This window comes from Necator americanus, chromosome I (assembly GCF_031761385.1).
Source record: "Necator americanus strain Aroian chromosome I, whole genome shotgun sequence".
Taxonomy (NCBI): Eukaryota; Metazoa; Nematoda; class Chromadorea; order Rhabditida; family Ancylostomatidae; genus Necator; species Necator americanus.
In genome coordinates, this window is record NC_087371.1 from 17,453,208 (window position 1) to 17,472,742 (window position 19,535).

A 19,535-nucleotide genomic window follows, 5' to 3' on the forward strand; every position below is an offset into this window, starting at 1 on the left:
AATCGTCGACTTAAGTATAAGGGAAAGTTGTTCTAAGGCTAGAAATAGCGTAAATCAATTCAATGATCCTGGGAGGCCATTATTGATATCTTCCTGATTTTTCAAATTTGTAGGAAATTAAGCAAAACTTATCGCATTTTTTTTTACTGGGAAAGTGGCGTATTTCTGGTCATTGGGCGATCAATCTGATTTTAATTGTTTCCACATGCACCCACATATTTCACGTAGATGTAAGATTGTGTCATATTACAGACGTTCGTTCGAGATCATGGACTTCGCTACTGAGCTTGATGAGACTCTTTCATTTATTAATTACCAGCCACAACACTACAAGCCTTAAACTTCAGGCTTTTTCGTGTCCGCTTCGCTCGCCTTCACGGTCAATAAGAAATAACAGCAGCCACATTTTTTTTAGAAATTTAGAATTGCTTTTTTTTCTATCAGCGCTTTCTTCAATTTTTTTTACCCGAAAATTTAAGCATAGATGAAATATTTTATAGTTTTTTCCTAAACGCTCAGTTCTATATTTGGAGAGCAATCCAGCTTAATTTTACATCTATGTGTTTCTCAAACCTCCACAATTTGGAAACATTATTCGAAGTATGAGTTTCCTTCGTTCTCAACTATTAACTACCAACACACACACACACACACACACACACACACACACACACACACACACACACACACACACACACACACACACACACACACACACACACACACACACACACACACACACACACACACACACACACACACACACACACACACACACACACACACACACACACGAACTAAGCGCGTTATTATATACCATGGTTTTAATATACGTTACAGAGGAGGTGGTGCTGCTGACGTCAAAGTAGCTCGAGCTAATCTGGATGGAACAAATGTCTTGGTAATTGCTAGCAATGACCTGTCCGAGTTGGATCATATCGCTCTTGATATCACCAATCAGCGAGTGTATTTTAGCGAAGCAAAGGCTGGACGAGTGAGTATGGTTGCTTGAGCAGACATCCCCTGCAACATCCGCTACATTGAAATGAGTGCGTTCTTTAGATCACATCAGTTACTTATGATGGTCAAGATCGTCATTATGTCTTGAACGATCCTGGAAAACAACCAAATGGCGTAGCTTTCTTCAGCGACAGGTATGTCTGCTGAATTTTTCAAGCTCCACAGCCGTCTTGCAAAGAACGTTCATAACCTTTAGATTATTCTATTCTGACTCCGCCTTCGACTCGATTGACGTGGCGACCATTGTAGGCGATGGACAGCCACCGCAATTCATCCATTTCAAAAGAGATGTGGAGAACCTAGTAAACATCAAAGTGTTGCAACCTAGAGCATGTCAGTACACCCTACAGTTTTACTATTAAATTGGGGGTGGTTTCCACATCATTCACCGTCGGTATGTTCCAGTCGTTATCACAACTCTAGTATTCCAAAATTTAGCATCAGTCAGCCATCCATGCCGAACGGATAATGGCAATTGCAAACACATATGTGTACCGCAACAGTTCAGTCAACATACTTGCATCTGCGCTACAGGATACGCAAAGGTACGATTGAACTTTCGGACACTTTTGAAGACGCACTCCAGAACTTCTTTCTAACATTTCGTTTTCAAAACGTCAAATTTAGGATGGCCCAACAAGCTGTAAACTTTTTGATGAGTCGTTTGTAATGATTGCGACAAAAAACAAAGTAGTTGCGTATCCGTGAGTTACCGGATTTCTTGCCACAAAGACATCAATCTTTTATTGATAGATGCTTTAAGACTGGATGAAACTCATCAGAAAGGTGTAGCAATGGACCCCATCGGTGGACTATCGATTACATCTATTGACTTCGAATTTGAAAGTCGGTCCATCTTCGTGGCTGAAGCGTCTGGCATCAATAAGGGTATCACAGGGTGAGTGTACAAGTGTATTCAAACCTGCTTATTTTGCCAACTTCGCTTATTTTATCTATGTTTTAGCTACACAATTGGCGAATCAGCGCCACGTCCGATTGTCCGTGATACATTTGGGTCGATGACGATTCGCAGTATCGCTGTCGACTGGATCAATTTCAACTTATACTTTATTAACCAAGATTCTGAAAGAACAAATATTGAAGTTTGCAAACTAGACGGACAGTACAGGTTAGAACAACTGCTTGATAATTATGGATACTCAGCGGGTTCGCACCACCTCGTAATATCCAGATCCTGTTGTGGCTGCCATCTGCCCCAAAATGAGAGTTTTGGATACATTTTCAATCACTGTTTTTTTTAAGAAAGATTCTATTCACAACTAAGACGGAAACGCCAAGCTCAATTGCTGTTGATCCAATTGGCCGATACATTTATTGGGCGGATCAAGGGCAGAAGCCTAGCATTCAGGTCAGTATTTCATCGCCCACACAACTCCTTTTTGAGTTACTCGTAAAGGCACCATACCACAAATCTGACGTGGTGAAAGAATCAGCGGGAAAATCTAAGGTATGGGTTGTAGATTGCTGGATGAGGGGTGGTTCAGCCCATCCCTCCTGATTGTTGTGAGGAACGGCGTGGAAGACGACAAATAAAACCGCTGAATAGGCTGCTATGGGGACTGGGACGTGCGCATAGAGGAGCATTCTAACCTCATAACAACCGAAGTGATTCCCACGTCGCTTCTTACGACGACTAGGGAGAGATGAGCGGAACCACCCTGAACTCACCATCTACACACTATCTCTAGCTTTTTCCGCAGATTCGTTCACCATATTCAGATTCGTGGTATGCTGCCTTAAAAGGTGATATATTTCATGTGCAGCACTTTACCATATTAATTATTTTTGACTCTTGCTCTTAAGCGCGCATTCCTGGATGGGACCCGCCGAGAGCTTGTAGTTGGCGCTGAACATGTCGCAGAACCTACGGATGTTATTGTCGATCCATCCAGCCGTATGGTGTACTGGGCGGATGCAAAGAAGGATGGTATTTATAGGTATGCACATTTATCGATTACATTAGGGATAATGTTAGGTTGGATGAGTTATCAGAAGTTCTCTCCCTATTGTTGTTTTTCTTTTTTTCCCAGCATGAGTTTAAGGATTCGTCCTAGCGGTGGAGCGCCAGAATTAGTGAGACCAGATATTGCCTCTGCAGCGGGTATATCGCTGATTGGCCAACAGATGTATTGGACCGACAACAGGCTCGAGAAGGTGTTCCGAGCATCAAGGTTAGTTCCTGCCAATAACTCCGATGATACCCTCTCCTCTACGTTCTGTTCAGTAAACCAAACCAGACTTCGTTGCTCTTGTCACCAACCACGGTAGCAGCTGCTCTCAAAGACCTCGGCGATGTTGTGGTGTTCGCCTCAGATAATCAGCCAAAAGGATCATCACCTTGCCAAATTACAGATAATCTTAGAAAGAGTCCATGTCCACAATTGTGCTTCTCCTCTCCAGGCACTCAGAGTCCAAGTTGCGCATGTGCTAGAGGTGAGACGTTTCCACCTTTCAGAAAGTTGTGTTTTTGGGACTTACACTACAAAAAAGACGAATTCTCGATCCTAGGTCACTCATAGCGACTTTACTACCTTCATATTTCCCATTATATACTTATACCAGTCTGAACGTCCGGCTAAAGCCGGACTTCAGACTTTCTATAGTGTTCGCTTCGCTCCCCTTCACTGATGGATAGAAATTTATAGGTGTGGTATTTTCTGTGAGATTAGATTTGTATTATTAAAACAACGCTTTCTTCCTCTTTTTAATAACGAATGAAGACAGTTACGTAGTTTTCTTTCTAAACGGGTCAGTTCCACATTTGGAAAATATTCAAAATTTAGTTCCAAACACTCTTTCAATACCAATGTAATATAGACACGAATTGAGAGCATTTCTCGAAGTCTGGGTTTTCCTCCTGATTTCCCCCAACAGTTATCACAGAATGATGTTTTGACATAAAATGACGTGAACAACATTATCGTACTGATAAAGATAACGCTCCACATTACACATGTAAACTGTTGGCTACTAGTTAAGCAGCCGTTTGCATAGGTTTTTCCACTTTTTGAAGAAGGCGTGTTACGAAACTGAGGCAAACGTGCAAGGAGATAGGCATGCAGAGTCATAGAGGTGAAATGGAACGCCGGCAGTGGCCACCGCTACGAAACAGCTGTAACACCATCCACCTTTCGCGACATACACACGAAGTTATTGCGCAACAATCCGACGCCATTGGACCCGTCTCAACCTATTTTATAGCTATATGGCGTCGACGCACCAATCCGACGCCGTGGAACTCTCTCATCCTATTTTATAGCTATCTGGCGTCGTTGCACCAATCCAACACCATAGGACCCGTCGCAACACATTTTATAGCTATCTGGCGCCGGCGCACCAAACTGACTTCGTGGACACGTCGCACCCCCTTTGTCGAATTTCGTGACACGCAGAAACACGCAAACAAACAAACAAACAAACAAACAAACAAACACACACACGGACTAAGCGCGTTATTATATAGCATGATATTTAAAATGGATATGGAAAAGAGAAAGAAACCATAATTAACGCTGTAATGAAAAAAACTATAGCTACATTGTTTCGGCAGCCAGAAATAACCTCCAGCTGTCTCTTGTGGAACGTAGGCCAATCCTAAACATGATGAGGAAATAGGAACTACCATTCGTCCCAATCTATGCCCTTCTGAATTACAGGTGTCTTGAAAGGAAGAATCTGTGAAGAACCTGATACATATCTGATGTTTGCCGATGGCGACAAAATAATTGACACCTCGATTGAACCGGACATCAAGGCTAGCAGACCGCTCAAAGTATGGTTTGTCACTTGTACGAGTAATCCTGCGCTTTTACTGACTGATTTCACTGCAGGATCCATTCCCAGCGATCGATAACCTACAAGTATTCGATGTAGATGTTAATCTAAGACGTATATACTACGTGACGGAATCACCTATAGGAGTGAATATCAGTTGGTTCAGCATGAACAACGCAGAGAACCCAAGAATGATCCTGGGTGGAGCAAAGCAAAAAGTTAGATTCTGATATTTCTTAGATAAACTGCGAAATGATAAAGTAATCAAAGACAAATGTGCTCTAAGAAATACGTTGCGTTTCAGCATGCCACCGAAATACGCCACATTTCCGACATGAAACTCGACTGGATCACGCAGAAAGTATATTTCACCACTGGCCGTGCCGGTAAAGTGATGGCAATCGATTCACAAGGAGAACACCTAAGCACTGTAATAACCTTATCGATTTCGTCATTCATATTTGACCTCTGCGGCGGTTTGCTTTTCTTCAGATCGCTACCGGTGATTGGACATACGCCTTAGCTTTGGATCCATGTAGCGCCTTGATATTCTGGAGTGACAGCGGGTACAAGACATCAGGAGGTTCGTTATTGATAATGTATTTGATTTATTCTTTGACTTTCGGATATCTTCTGATCCAGGACTCTATGAACCACGAATTGAGCGGTCAAATATGGCTGGTGGGAACAGAAAAGTCATTGTTAGTGAGAGCGTTTCTTTGCCAGCTGCTATCGCGGTGGATTTCAGGTGAGTCTGATTCATCTCTACTTCAAAAGTTTTCTGCGTAACGTTCGAGCGAAAGGAAATTTTTAGAGAAACGAGAATCTATTGGGCGGACGTAAATCGTTTGAACATAGAGAGTAGTGACTATGATGGAGGTAATAGGAAGGTGAGCATCGAATAGCACTTCCTTCTATTACTGATTTATTGGTTAGTTCTACTAGGTGATTGGAGTCGGTTATCGTGCTAAATCGCTGGATCTTTGGGACAATTGGCTGTACATGACTGATCCATTAAGCAATGGAGTATTCAGACTTAACAAGGTAGTACATGCTGCATTCTTTGACCTTCTCAGCTTCTGAAGATCTGTCAATCCCAGGATTCTGGCGGTAGCATCGAAACAGTGGTTGGAGATCGTCGTGTGCCTGGAACTCTCAGGGTGTTCGCATCGGAAAGTGACGTCAGAACCAGGAACCAAATCTGCAATGCTATTACGTCGTCATTGTGTAAGACTGACAATGGAGGATGTGATCAGGTAAGGTCTTTGACACGCATTATTTAGTGTCTCGAGATATGATCTCAATGGAGATTTGAAGCACGATTCTACAGCAATTGATGCGGCATGATTATCGCACAATAGTTCACGTGATTTAAATATTGACAAGCACAAGGTTTTCTTTTGCTTCACAGTTATAGTCGGGTCAAGACGTCTTGAAGATCGGTGCAGTTGTAAACATAGGCGCGATTGGGAAAAGCCGGACCCTGCTCAGGTCGCAGCTCAAGTGAAGGGGGTCCCTTCGCCAACCGTCCAAAAGTGAAGGGGGTAATTTCCCTAACCGTTCAAAAGTGAAAGGAGTCATGGCAGCGGCTCCAAATATCGCATCTATGGTTGCAAAAGCGGCTGGGGAAATTTTGGTAGCACTATTCTTCTTTGCAATTTGCGATGTTCTCGCCTCGACTTCAGCTCCACCGCGCCGCCTCGATCGTAACCGCTTACGTAACTGCACGGAGTGTCATGTCGCATTGACCCGGGTGTATACACATTACGGTGCGTGGCATATCATGCTGAAAGTGCCGTAACGCTGGCTCAAAAATCCTTGCATTACTACTATTTCCGTATGACGGAAGCAGCGTTTGACTGACAGATTGTCACATGTATTATGGTAAATAGCGGTTACTTTAGTTAGTTTTTGAAGGAAAAAAAAAGATTCAATTGGAACCGCACGTGCTCTCAAGGTAAAACAAAACCCTAGGGTGGAGGATAGTTGGAGACGGAAAAGTGAGCAGACCAAGGCACTGGCCAGCCATTATTCAGCAGCTCGTGGTAAGAATTCCGAAGTCATGGGTGGGCCCTTGACTATCACAACGTTTGCCTTCAGTAGTAAGCAGTAGGTATCGGTAATAATAGTGCGCAAACATAATCAGCAACACCACTCTTTATGTGTTCAGAAGAAATGTACACAGGGATGAGACATAATAAAGTTAACAAACAAATAATTCAGATAAAGAGACCATGTATGAAGTTTGAAAGACGATGGGGTCATTCAATGTATTGGAGCTGTCGTAACTACATTAAATGTCACAAAGTTATTCGCACCAAAAACGTATAGTAAGGTCAAAACCACATGAAGCACGTACGCAATTGCGCTCGAAGCGTTGGAGCATAACAGCTAGGATTGAGGGAGTATCCTTAATAGAATCGTTCCTCTCTGCGATTCCAAACGCTTTCTCAACCGCGCTGCTACCGTGATGCATGTCGTTTTAACCCTATTGTATGTCCCCAGCTGCACAGGTCGGTTGGTGGTTGCGGTTTAGATTTCTCAATGTAATTATTACTATTTTGCTACTCAATAGTTTGGTAAAATGTGGGACCTTTCGGAACACTGAACCTGGTGCGAACTGTCCTAAGAACATATCTGACACAGCACCTACATTTTTTGACTGTGTTGTAACTGCGGGGAGACGTCTCATTGCGGTGCTAGGCGGATTTTATATCTTGACAAAATAAGTGTGTTTTCCAGATCTGTAACGTGGTTGCTGATGAGGTCGGTCTTGCTGCCAGCCGGGTTCAGTGTTCATGCAATGACACCTATGAATTAGTACAAGAACCAGGAAAGGTGAGTCTTTCCGTCAGCTAGAGGTGGTCCTTAATCAACTAGTAAATGGTATTATAGGACATTCCAACTCAATGTATCCTGCGGATCGGCTCGGACTCTTCAATGCCTAAGGACTGTCAGCCTCCTTACAACTTCCAGTGTGGTGATGGCTCTTGTGTGTCACTTGGGGTCACATGTAATGGGAAACCGGACTGCACAGACGCTTCAGATGAAAACCCCAACTATTGCAGTGAGTTGCTAATTTAGTGGTTTCCAGGTTTGCGCTCTATTTTGTTCCTTCATGTCAATGATGGTTGTTTCTTTCTTAGGGTTGAAGAAAATGAAAGGCATTTTTAGGTGGAACTGAAAGTGACAACCTGTAAGTTAGGGAGTAAATGTGACCGCTACACTGCTTGGAAACTTATTCGAAATATTAATGCGAATAGAGAACCATAAGTAGATCGTGCACACCACCTTTGCCAAACTACTGCGAAAATTATTTTCTTTTGAACGCGTTTTTTTTCAGCTTTCCGGAATCAAACCATTCTGTCGGTGCCCCCTGTTCTCAGAGCACAATTTCTGTTCTCAGCCTGGCGGCATTTCCTAGGTTGATGTGGGGGGGCATTCGCAGCACTGCGTGACGAAACGGATGTTAATCGCCAAAGATTTAATGTCCTCTCATGGACCTGGACCTATCAGGTCCATTGGCTGTGCTACTGCACTAAACAACAACTTCTTGCGATATAGGGGACTTGCCGCCGTACAAAAATGCAGGTTATGTAGCTCTTCCGCTACCAAAGCGCATAACCGACTGCCTGATTGTGTTCAGTATAAGCAGGCTTCTATACCTGCTCCTCGTATGACTTTAAAAATCAAGAAGATGGTGAAATAATGCATTTTTTGTTTGCATGTAATAATATAAAATCGAGTCACAAGATTTTTCTATGGTGAAAGGCGAAAGCGGTATGTATAGTATTCACCTGTAGATATCTGGCGTCGGTGGATTTTTCGGAAGCTCACATACTGCGTTGATTCTGTGGCAAACAGGGAATGCTTCATTGACTGATGATGATACTTGCTCCTTTTCAGACACACGCTCTTGTCCTGAGAACTACTTTCTCTGCACAAATAGAAGATGTATCGATGATGTTAAACGGTGGGTTGCATTTGCTGTCACACTGTATTAGACTGCTGTGAGAACTTACTGCATGTTTTTGCTTCAATTTCCAATCGGTAACTTTATCTATCTTATAGCTGCAACCATATTGACGACTGCGGGGACGCTTCAGATGAATTGGACTGCGCCGCTTCAGTCACATGCGCTTCGGGATCGTTCGCTTGCGGAAATGGGCATTGTATTAACCAAACTAAGGTGAGAGATGTACAGGTTCACAAACGTGCGAACCAAATTAACGTGCTCATTTGAATACTGCTCGATTCATCGCCGAATGCACCTGAATATCTAACATATTAGATTGTTGCAAAAATCATCAGCGTTTTTCGTTGCCTTATCTTGACGATTTTTTTTTCAGTTACACTCTTCTTTAATATTAGGAACCGTATAGCGTTCCGTAGCGTATTTCGTTGTGGTTATTAGTGCTGAAGTGATTCTTAACGAGAATCAGTATTTGGTCAGTACCAAGACTTAGAAGATAATATGTCCAGGCATAATTTTATCGTTGCGGGCGTGAGAAATGGATCCTTCACGACAACAGGAAAGAGTGGTCAGTGGAAAGACAAGGATGAAGGATCCTGCTCAGTGGAAAGACAAGAATGAAGTTCTACTGTAGTACTGCGAGGAAATGGACGAAATGCACCGGTAACTTCTCCGCCCGGCGTTAGTGAACAGAAAGGGCATGGTTCTCCTACATGACAATGCTCAGCCGCACATTTCAAAGATGACGCTGCTGAAGTGGAACGAGACCCTGTCACACCAACTATATTTGCCAGAAAACCTACTACCAATTTTTAAACCATCTGGGCAGCTGCCTAAGTGGTAAGATCTTCCAAAACCAACGTGAAAACCACTTCCGGAAGTTCGTGGAATCCAAAAACTCGGACTTTTATGCAGCGGGAATAACCAAACTTGCGTTTCGTTGACACAGATGTGTGGGCTGTAATGGTTTTTTTTTTTTGGTTGATGAGGTTGATTTCGAAGCGAGTTATAGCATCTCGAAGTCAATGTTTGAAAACGCGCATTATTTTTGCACCAATTTAATGTAATTCTAATTCCCTAGGTATGTGACGGCCACAATGACTGCCATGATGAAGGTGTCTCTGATGAATCTAAGGAAACTTGTCCTGGTCTGCCAATAGATTGTCGTGGTGTTAAGATACGGTGAGATCGTTTTCCTTTAGTTGCGCTGCGTAAGTATTGTTTTCTGTTTCGAACTCGCAGTTCTGAAAATCTTTTCTTCTATTTCTATAACTCTCACTGTTGTGGATTTTATTGGCACCTTTCCTCTTTTTTTTATTCGTTCTTACATGTCCATCTGCTATGCAGAATTTTTTTATTTTCATTTCAGTTGTCCCAATACAAACATCTGTATTCAACCAGCTGATCTTTGCGATGGGTACGATGACTGTGGTGACAAAGCTGACGAAAACAAGTTGTTCTGCATGAATCAGCAATGCGCCCAACACTAGTGGGTTTGCTCTTAAATTCAGTTGCTTCATCCCTTCGATGCCATCTTTCTCTCCATTCAAACTGACAAATTATTGTTAAGCATTTTGCGAGAGCACATTTCACATACATGTACCTAACTATGAGAGGGCTGGCTAAAGAATGCGCTTCTACACATTTGCACTATCAAAAGTTCATGATGTACATAACTCTTTTTGAAGTCTTTCATGAGACTACTTTTCGCACAATTATGGAAGCGGTTCGCTGGATGATGTTCGAAGCATTTTAGTGTGCGTTGTCCTTCTGGGAGGTGCATACCAGAAACATGGCAATGTGACGGTGACAATGACTGCTCGGATGGTTGGGATGAGACGCACACAAATTGCACAGATCCTACTGGAAAACGTATTTGTGTGGGAGAGTATTTGTTCCAGGTAAGTTTCTCCTGTATCTATTCTTTATCATGGTGCAGATCATAATGAGTACTCTGTTTCCCAACAGCTCACTATTTCCTAAAAAAATCATTTTAAAACAATTTTGGAGCATTACTTCCTCGAAAAGATTCTGCTTCTTCAGTGCGACAATGGCAAATGCATCTCCCGCGCTTTCATCTGCGATGGCGAAGATGACTGTGGAGATAGTTCCGACGAACACACGAGGCACAGCTGCGGTAATCGCACATGTACTGACCAGGAATTCCATTGTATTTCAAATGCACGACTCGCGCAACCGAAGTATGAGTGTATCCCGAAAGCCTGGCTTTGCGACGGTGATGTCACTTGCGCAGGAGGTGAAGATGAAGCGGCTGATCTGTGCAAAACGGAAAAGAAGGTAAAATTCATATCGACGTAATTCTGCGAATCATTTCATTAGATATAGGAGACTGCAAGAGGAGGATGGCAAAGTGTTGGAAAATTAATACGTTGTAGGAATGCAACAAGGGTGAATTCCGCTGTCAGAATCAACACTGTATTCATCAAAGTTGGGAATGTGATGGTGACAATGACTGTCTGGATGGCTCTGATGAACACGCTAACTGCAGTGAGTCGCAAACTCGGATGTGCTTCTATATTGCTGTGAAATTGAAGGATGGAATATCCAGTGAAAAAAAAAGACGCAATTCCTAAACATTCATGGACAGCTGTATGTGAACGATTAAAATCTACCAATTGCTAAAGAAAAGTGTTTCCTTTCTGTCTTTCTGCAACTGAGCACCAACTTACACTCTTTAATGGATGAATTGGTAATCCACAAATAATTCTTGTTCGCTTTCGTGTTGTTCCTGTTGTTGCTACTCGGTACGCATAGATTTGAGAATGCAAACATTTATAGTAGTTCGAATGTTCTTTTTTCTTGAAACCTCGGCATATTCTGTCTGTGTTTTGCTATAGTGTGCCTGCGAGGTTTTTAGATGGAACCTTTATTTGCCTGACGTTTCGGCTTTTTCGCCGTCTTCAGAGGCCTAAATAGAGGATGACTGGAACAATGCTACGTTTATCCCGTCAAGTGCCACACCACCCTGGGTCAGTGTTTCGATAATATTATATTATCAAAACACTGACCCAGGGTGGTCCTCTATTTAGGCCTCTGAAGACGGCGAAAAAGCCGAAACGTCAGGCAAATAAAGGTTCCATCTAAAAACCTCGCAGGCACACTATAGCAAAACGCAAACATTTATGTTTCTTTTCACCATGTTTTGAGTTCAGCCCAGTATTCAGCAAATGAACATCCCAAATTTTTGAACTGTTCAATAACACTTATTTTTAGCCTACTCGTCCTGTCAAGCAGAGTTCTGGCAATGTGCCAATCATAAATGTATTCCTAATTCATGGCGCTGCGATGGAAATGATGATTGCGATGATGGCTCTGATGAGAAAGAATGCGCTCAGTCTCAAAAGGTAGTTTTTTTTTTTTTTTTTTTTTTTTTTGAAGGTAGGACGGCTAAACACGTCGAAACTAATTGTGTCTACATGAGCTATGATCTTTCTCTCTTGTTCCAGGAAATGGGTACAGGTCATGCCCTCTGTCCGAAAGGCCAATATCAGTGCCTCTCAGGACAATGCATCGACGAGAAAAAAGTTAGTGGTCACCTCTGACGACTTTTTTTCATTACTCACTCACGTCTGCTCGTTTACAGGTTTGCGACCGCAACTACGACTGTCCCGACCGAAGTGATGAAAGCACACAATGCTGTGCGTTTTTGTGCAGAAAAGTACTTTTGACAAGTAAAGAAGTGTTAAAGTCTATTTGTGAAGTTTTTAGTCATTGATGAGTGTGCTCAAGCAGACAAACCACTCTGTGAACAGAAATGCGTAGATTTACCTATCGGCTATCGCTGCGACTGTTTCGAAGGATTTGCGATCGACATGGATGACAAGAAGAGCTGTCATAATGTCAATGAATGTTACGGTAGGTGTTATTTCTCTGCTCTTTCTTTCCCTCCCTTTTTTCCTTGCAATTTTGTTATGTTTTAGAAGGCATTTCTGGATGTAGTCAAACTTGCGAGGATAAAATTGGGTCTTACAAGTGTGGTTGTGTGGATGGTTACCAACTAAGCAGGGACGATCATAGTTGTAAGAGGACCCAAGCAGTGAGTTTCCGACCTGCTTTTCTCTCTACCTGGCAGCTCCTGTTCCAGTTATCTATCATCAGCGCTTATTCGTACATCTTTTCAGGAACCTGAACCTTGGCTTATGCTTGCCAATAAGCACTACATTCGTAAGATATCCATCGATGGGAACAAGTACGAGATGGCAGCGCAAGGATTTGATAATGTGGTGTCCCTCGATGTTGATCTCACTGAAAATAAGGCAATATTATAATTCCGTTACCATTATTAGTGGTCAACACAGCGACCATCTTGGATTTCAGGTGTATCTTGTTGATCAAGGAAAACTGAGATTGCTCCGTGTTGATATCGAAGAGATGGATGATCCGGTGTCCGGGTATGAAACTGTTCTGAGGCATAACATTTTCGGCATTGAAGGTATGTAGTGACAACAAACAAATAAAATACAGATTCATATCAATTTATTTGCGAAAAAAGCATAAACGTTGGAAAGATTACAAATAGATGGAGAAACAAATATTTCTACACACGAAGAGAGCCATTATGGAGGACCGAGAATTTATTGGTCTTACATGCTTGCAGTATATAGCGCAAGACAGTTTTGAGCTGTCGAGAACTGCCAGCGCATTTAGCTCCAAGCAGCAGCTCCCGTAGCCGAATATGTTAAGCAAAGAGCAGATTTTCTGCAGGTAGACATTAGAGATGGTGAATAGTTGTCAACGTTGCCGTTGAGAAGAAATTTACTTAGTACTTGACCAGAAAAATTGGGTAACGCGATCAAAAGGGAGCAAGGTGTTGACGACTATTTGTAATGCTCAAGCAAAGTAAAGCGATAAATATCGTCGTTGCTCTATAGGTCCTTAGTTTTAATCAAACCGTTATACTTAAACAGTTTTGTCACAGTTCCTGTTGGATTAATTTACTCCATTTCATTGTTGGCACGAAATCTTGAAGTTAATGGTGATAGTGAACAAAATCACCAGTTTTTGTAACTCTCCATACTCTTGTTATACTTCGCGTATTCTGCTAATAAAATCACTCTCCCTTTCTATTTCTCTCTTGTTGTACTTCATGCCCAACATATCTACCCTCTCTATTAAATCAGCACACGTAATGGTGCACGATCTGTTCTTTGGAACTACAACCAAATTCCATCATATCAGTGATATTCAACATATTCGAAACTTTTTTTTAGGATTTGCCATTGACTGGGTCGGCCGTAAGATCTACATGTTGAACCGCCAAGAGAAATCAATTCGTGTATGTGAACTAGACGGCCGTTTCTGCAAGACCCTGATTAGGGATAGGATTTCGCAGCCGAAAGTTTGTGTTCCCCCTTTCTTTGTTCTTTCATTCCGTTATTTTTTTTCCTGATTGAACTCATTTGCTTTTAGAAAAAATAATTTGCATCTCTTCAATTGATTGTTGTGTAGGCTATCGTTGTCCATCCTGGGAAAGGTTACCTGTTCTTCACCGAGTGGAGTCTCCAGCCATACATCGGACGAATGGCATTGGATGGCTCTCCAGAGCTAGCAGATCCTGTAGTAAAGTTGGCTGAGAATGATCTCGGTTGGCCAAATGCGCTCACCATCGACTACTACTCTAACAGGTAAATGATCTCTGATTTCTCTTTTTTCAATCCTTATCGATTTCGTTAGGCTGTTCTGGGGAGATGCCCATCTGAATGAGATCGGCTTCATGGATTTGGACGGCGGAGGTAGACGACATATACCTGCAATGAGAACCAGTCATGTATCCAGCATGGTGAGAGATGCATTGCTTCAAATGCAAATCCTCAGTAGATAATTCAGACATTTAGGTGGTATTCGACGACTACTTGTACTGGTCTGATTGGAATTTGCGCGAGGTTATCCGCTGCGATAAATGGACCGGAAAGAATGAGACGGTGCTGAAAAAGACAATCCAGCTGCCTAATGACCTTCGGGTTAGTGGATAGAATGAAGGGTTTTGAGCGAGGGTAATATTTCTAATAATTCAGTCTAATTTAAGGTAATTCATCCTCTGCGTCAGCCAGCGTATCCAAATCCATGCGGTGCGAACAACGGCGGTTGCTCTCATCTTTGCCTGATTGGAGGTGGAGGAAATGGCTACTCATGCGCTTGTCCGGACCAGTTTGTCTTGCTTGGAGATAATAAGGTAGAGGATTTCAGCACTTCATTCTACTTGGACTATTGTTGTTAATCTTTTCAAATAACACTAGCGAGACTCACTTCCTCAAGAGTTTTTTTTATTTGCCCTTTTTCTTGTGATAAAGCTATGCTAGATTCATCGGGGAGTAGTGTACTTTTTCTTTACAATTATCGTTATGTGGAAGCTTGTTTTTGTGAGAATACTCTCAAGCGAATAGTCACACTTGAAAACTCTTCCTAACGATTGTAATGTTCTCGATTTGAAGTTAAGAAAGTTTGTTGAATGTTGCGATACATACCTTTGAAACCAAAAATCGTAAACGCAGCTTGCTTTCCGAACAGCCTAATATTTTTGTTCTTTCTTTCCAGACATGCGAGCCTAACTGCACGGATCGCCAGTTTGCATGTGGCGGCGACGATGCTAAGTGCATTCCTAAACTTTGGTACTGTGACGGAGAACTCGACTGCAGAGATGGCAGCGACGAGCCAGGAAAGGACATCTGCGGTAAGTATCCACATTTCTTGTCATGGAACGATCTTTCTGTCATTTTTTCTGTGTTTCCTCTATCTTCCATCTGCTCTTTTTCTCTTACATACTGCTCTACTTATTTCACCAGGCTCTGTATGAGAAAATAAATTGGTTCTAGTTTTTTCTCTTCTAAAGGTGTCTTTTCGAACTGAGGATGTCTCCATTGTGAGCATTGGTTCAACACGGTCGTTTTGCTAATCATATTCGTGAAGTCTTGATTCCTTGCAGGAGTCCGCATATGCCCAGTCGGCGAATTCCAGTGTGCGAATCATAACTGCACAAGGCCATTCCAACTTTGTGATGGTTCGTATTCATTTCCTTCCTCCAATTGTTACAAATTTTATTTTGAAGTTCAACATCACCTCTCTGTTTCAAGTGATGTTCTCTTGGGAATTTTTATTATTTTGGAGCGTTTTGTTCGGGATTATTCACTGAAGTTCAGGAAATGATGACTGTGGTGATGGCTCTGATGAACAAGAGTGCGATAAACCATGTGATCCGTGGATGTTCAAGGTATAATAAGTCACTATCAACTTTGTGCTTTAACTTGAAAGAACACAGCCTAAGGATTACTCTGTAACTTTGTGTATGTTTTAAACTGAACTTAGAATTTAGTGCGCTGCAACTGGCAAATGTATTCCAAAGAGATTCACGTGTGACGGAGATGACGATTGCGGTGATAGGTCGGATGAGGCTGATACTCTTTGTAGTAAGTTAATAACTAGTGTATGGTGTATCGATACTCCCGATCTCTCTTCTACTCCGAGAAAAACCTGATTTATATTCGTTTAGAAGTCTCTTCGGTGACATATTTTTTTGTATTTAAAAGACTTTTCGTCTTAGTGAGCCCCGATCGCAACTGTACGGCTGAAGAGTTCCGTTGCAATAACAACAAGTGTATTGCGAAGGCATGGCGTTGTGATAATGATGATGATTGTGGAGATGGTTCGGATGAGACACCGGATTGTGCACAGATGGATTGCCGAAGAGGGTGGACCAGATGTGCCAGTTCCTATAGGTCAGCTTTTCTCCTTTTTTGGTTGGTCTAGAGTTTGTGTAATATTCATATTCTGGAATGGGTTGGTTTTCTCTTGGATATGCTTTTTGTCAACATCTTTGGCGGCTGTATCATCTTGCCTAAAAATTGTTGCTCATTTGACCATCCGACACTTCTTTTGCTTACCTTAACAAGCTGTATCATTAATTTTTCTGCCGTTCCAGCATTTTTTTAACATTCTGTTTCACTGGGATTCATCTGATTTGAAACACATCTCATCTACTTGCACTCGTCCCTTTATTTTATATTATCTGGTTAAAGACTAATTACAGCTTAGAATGTTTCTTTTTTTCCGTTTCAATTCTGCGTAAGACTGTCACCTACAAGAATAACATGAATGTATCTCATCCTATCTTCTGTACGTTTAGATGCATACCTAACTGGGCGTTCTGCAACGGCCAGGACGACTGCCGCGACAACTCGGATGAAAACAGAGAACGATGCCCGACTTGTGACGACATTGGTATTTCCTAATAGCATCTTGCTTCTAATAAATATTTCTAGATTATCATTCCTTTTTCAGGAGAGTTCCGGTGTGCCACCACAGGTAAATGTATTCCACGACGATGGATGTGTGATAGTGAGAACGACTGCGGTGATAACTCTGATGAAGTCGATCCCAGCTGCGGTGGAACTAGTAGACCATGCTCAGAAAGCGAATTCCGCTGTAACGACGGCAAGTGCATACCGGGCAGCAAGGTAATTTTTTCTCCTCTTTTTTCATCCTCTGCTGGGGTGGTCACACTTTGAAATTAAGGTCTGTGACGGTACGGTGCAGTGCAGTGACGGATTGGATGAGTCGCAGTGTACCCTCCGGAAGTGTGCGTCAGGACACCGTCAGTGTGATGATGGAACTTGTATTGTGGAACATAAGTGGTGCGATCGGCGCAAGGATTGCCCGAATGCAGCAGATGAAACTAACTGTTCACATGTGGTATGTTTGCAACTGTTTGCATCGTGTTTTTCGTCGTTCGTTCTTCCTCTTGTTAATCTCGACGAGCTTTTATTGGCCTACTTTTACATCTGCTCCCTACACCTCATTCTTTTTTTCTTTTGCACTTTTCGTCCATTTTATGCAGCTTTATACGTCTAATTGATCGCGAAAGAGACATTTGCTTTCAGCATTGAGAACTTCTGGGAAATGATTCATTTTTTCTTGATTTTAAAATGAAGGGAGTTTGGAGGAGTCTTATCAGGGTGTTCTGAAACTACATGCGATGTCATTTGCTTCTTTAATCAAATGTTAATTTAAGGAGCGCCGTCCTTGCTCACCGTTCGAGTTCGAATGCGCAAATTCCGTATGCATTCCACGCAAGTTCATGTGCGATGGAGATAACGACTGTGGTGACAACTCAGACGAAACCTCGACCGAATGTCGCTCTGCCCAGTGCGACCCACCTCTTCGATTCCGTTGTGCTCATTCAAGGCTTTGCCTTAATATTCTGCAGGTAACCACGTCACCTCTTCGAACCTGTTTTGTTTGAGTAACTCTCTTCTTTGTCAGCTTTGTAATGGTTTCAATGACTGCGGTCCGAACGATTATTCTGATGAACATCTTTCGATGTGCTCGAGCTTCTCCGAGTACGGCGACTGCACTTTGGATCAATTCAAAGTGAGTGTTGGGTCAGATATCCAGGTACCACATTTCTTGCTCATTGTTAAATACCTAGTGTGCAAATGGAAAATGTATTAACGGAACGTTGGCTTGCGATCGCAATGACGACTGTGGTGATGCTTCGGATGAAATAGGATGTGGTGAGTTTCTGTGTCTACAAATGCTTATTGTAATCAGAAGAATTCAAAATGAGTAGCTCATTTGGGCCACATATTCCCAGAATATAATCAGTTGTTTGAAAGATTAATTATTGAATCTTAAAGGAAGTGGTGGGGTATCACCACACTACGCATGTACGTAACATACATAATAACATGATGCAGACGTATATATCGTATTCATAAATGTATATGTATATTCTTCTATTTTCCTTCTAGCTCTAATAACGGAAAAAGACTTGTAGTATCGTGTTATTGCTACATGTTATTTTCACTTTTCAGCCAAGAAAAGCGGAAAAACTTGCGAATCCCACAGTGATAATGGAGGATGCAAACATCTCTGCACAGGTTCGTTTAGGTACCCTCGTTTTTTTGGTACATGAATAATGGAAAAACTTAATTGCAGATGTGCGTGAAGGTTACTACTGTCACTGTCGCGACGGCTTCAAGCCAGATCCTCAGAATCCCTTTGACTGTGTGGACATCGACGAATGCGCTGGAAACAACACATGTACCCAACTGTGCCTTAACACTAAAGGGTCATATTTATGCAGATGTCATGAAGATTACGAGAACAACGTCGTTGTTGGAGCAATGACTGGAAAAGATTGCAGAGCAAAAGTCAGTGTAACGTATCCATGGGAGTCTTCGGGGTTTCTTTAAGCTTCCATCAAAATATTACTAGAAGAACCCCATTGAATCATATTCTCGTCTTGAGGATGGAGAAAAGAGAACTTGTATGCTTCTGGTAGGTACAATAAAGTTTCAAAGATTTCAGGGAGATCCAGCTAATATTATTGTTGCATCTGACGACGAATTGGTACAAGTTTCCTTGCACGGAGCTGGGGTGAATAGACATGCTACTGCACACGTAAGTTCCAGAAATGTTCACTTATAGCTGTTTGATGCACGCGAATATGATTCTTTGTTTCGGATTCCGTGACGTAATTATCCTGAATTTTCTCTATATCTTCGCAATTCTAGGCGGATGAAGAGGACAACGATATCATCGCAATTGCATTTGATCCAAGACGTGCCCTGCAATTCTGGATCGATGGAAGCAACTATGCAGTGTACAGGTCATCTGAACCAAGCGGAAACCAATCTCATGTTGGGCAAAAGCTTGATCTTGACTTTGAATCAGCTGGCGTTACGCCAACTAACCTGGCTGTCGACTATTTGACAGGGTGGGTATCAGTTGA

General features: G+C 42.2%; 1 protein-coding gene across 1 annotated transcript in view; it reads left to right on the plus strand.

Annotated features, from left to right (window-relative positions):
• The window catches only part of RB195_005945 (uncharacterized protein), a gene marked incomplete at both ends in the record, with an annotated part of 46,535 nt that overhangs the window by 24,503 nt on the left and 2,497 nt on the right, over positions 1-19,535 (plus strand). Inside the window, 55 exons of the mRNA XM_064178765.1 lie at positions 841-994; positions 1,063-1,154; positions 1,217-1,353; positions 1,459-1,565; positions 1,648-1,724; positions 1,784-1,918; positions 1,985-2,149; positions 2,284-2,389; positions 2,845-2,978; positions 3,084-3,212; positions 3,266-3,474; positions 4,698-4,813; positions 4,872-5,033; positions 5,120-5,245; positions 5,308-5,398; positions 5,458-5,563; positions 5,630-5,705; positions 5,761-5,859; positions 5,916-6,071; positions 7,558-7,653; positions 7,711-7,882; positions 8,722-8,788; positions 8,887-9,004; positions 9,870-9,970; positions 10,158-10,277; positions 10,545-10,689; positions 10,832-11,086; positions 11,185-11,296; positions 12,023-12,153; positions 12,256-12,333; positions 12,393-12,447; positions 12,518-12,664; positions 12,730-12,845; positions 12,931-13,065; positions 13,127-13,241; positions 14,020-14,147; positions 14,258-14,433; positions 14,483-14,588; positions 14,644-14,769; positions 14,835-14,981; positions 15,344-15,479; positions 15,732-15,806; positions 15,946-16,016; positions 16,119-16,212; positions 16,347-16,521; positions 16,929-17,023; positions 17,084-17,259; positions 17,318-17,494; positions 17,814-18,008; positions 18,065-18,172; positions 18,231-18,315; positions 18,616-18,681; positions 18,740-18,954; positions 19,112-19,204; positions 19,318-19,520. Of these exons, the coding sequence (XP_064035778.1) occupies positions 841-994; positions 1,063-1,154; positions 1,217-1,353; positions 1,459-1,565; positions 1,648-1,724; positions 1,784-1,918; positions 1,985-2,149; positions 2,284-2,389; positions 2,845-2,978; positions 3,084-3,212; positions 3,266-3,474; positions 4,698-4,813; positions 4,872-5,033; positions 5,120-5,245; positions 5,308-5,398; positions 5,458-5,563; positions 5,630-5,705; positions 5,761-5,859; positions 5,916-6,071; positions 7,558-7,653; positions 7,711-7,882; positions 8,722-8,788; positions 8,887-9,004; positions 9,870-9,970; positions 10,158-10,277; positions 10,545-10,689; positions 10,832-11,086; positions 11,185-11,296; positions 12,023-12,153; positions 12,256-12,333; positions 12,393-12,447; positions 12,518-12,664; positions 12,730-12,845; positions 12,931-13,065; positions 13,127-13,241; positions 14,020-14,147; positions 14,258-14,433; positions 14,483-14,588; positions 14,644-14,769; positions 14,835-14,981; positions 15,344-15,479; positions 15,732-15,806; positions 15,946-16,016; positions 16,119-16,212; positions 16,347-16,521; positions 16,929-17,023; positions 17,084-17,259; positions 17,318-17,494; positions 17,814-18,008; positions 18,065-18,172; positions 18,231-18,315; positions 18,616-18,681; positions 18,740-18,954; positions 19,112-19,204; positions 19,318-19,520 (6,987 nt within the window). The remainder of the gene's footprint in view (positions 1-840; positions 995-1,062; positions 1,155-1,216; positions 1,354-1,458; positions 1,566-1,647; positions 1,725-1,783; positions 1,919-1,984; positions 2,150-2,283; positions 2,390-2,844; positions 2,979-3,083; positions 3,213-3,265; positions 3,475-4,697; positions 4,814-4,871; positions 5,034-5,119; positions 5,246-5,307; positions 5,399-5,457; positions 5,564-5,629; positions 5,706-5,760; positions 5,860-5,915; positions 6,072-7,557; positions 7,654-7,710; positions 7,883-8,721; positions 8,789-8,886; positions 9,005-9,869; positions 9,971-10,157; positions 10,278-10,544; positions 10,690-10,831; positions 11,087-11,184; positions 11,297-12,022; positions 12,154-12,255; positions 12,334-12,392; positions 12,448-12,517; positions 12,665-12,729; positions 12,846-12,930; positions 13,066-13,126; positions 13,242-14,019; positions 14,148-14,257; positions 14,434-14,482; positions 14,589-14,643; positions 14,770-14,834; positions 14,982-15,343; positions 15,480-15,731; positions 15,807-15,945; positions 16,017-16,118; positions 16,213-16,346; positions 16,522-16,928; positions 17,024-17,083; positions 17,260-17,317; positions 17,495-17,813; positions 18,009-18,064; positions 18,173-18,230; positions 18,316-18,615; positions 18,682-18,739; positions 18,955-19,111; positions 19,205-19,317; positions 19,521-19,535) is intronic.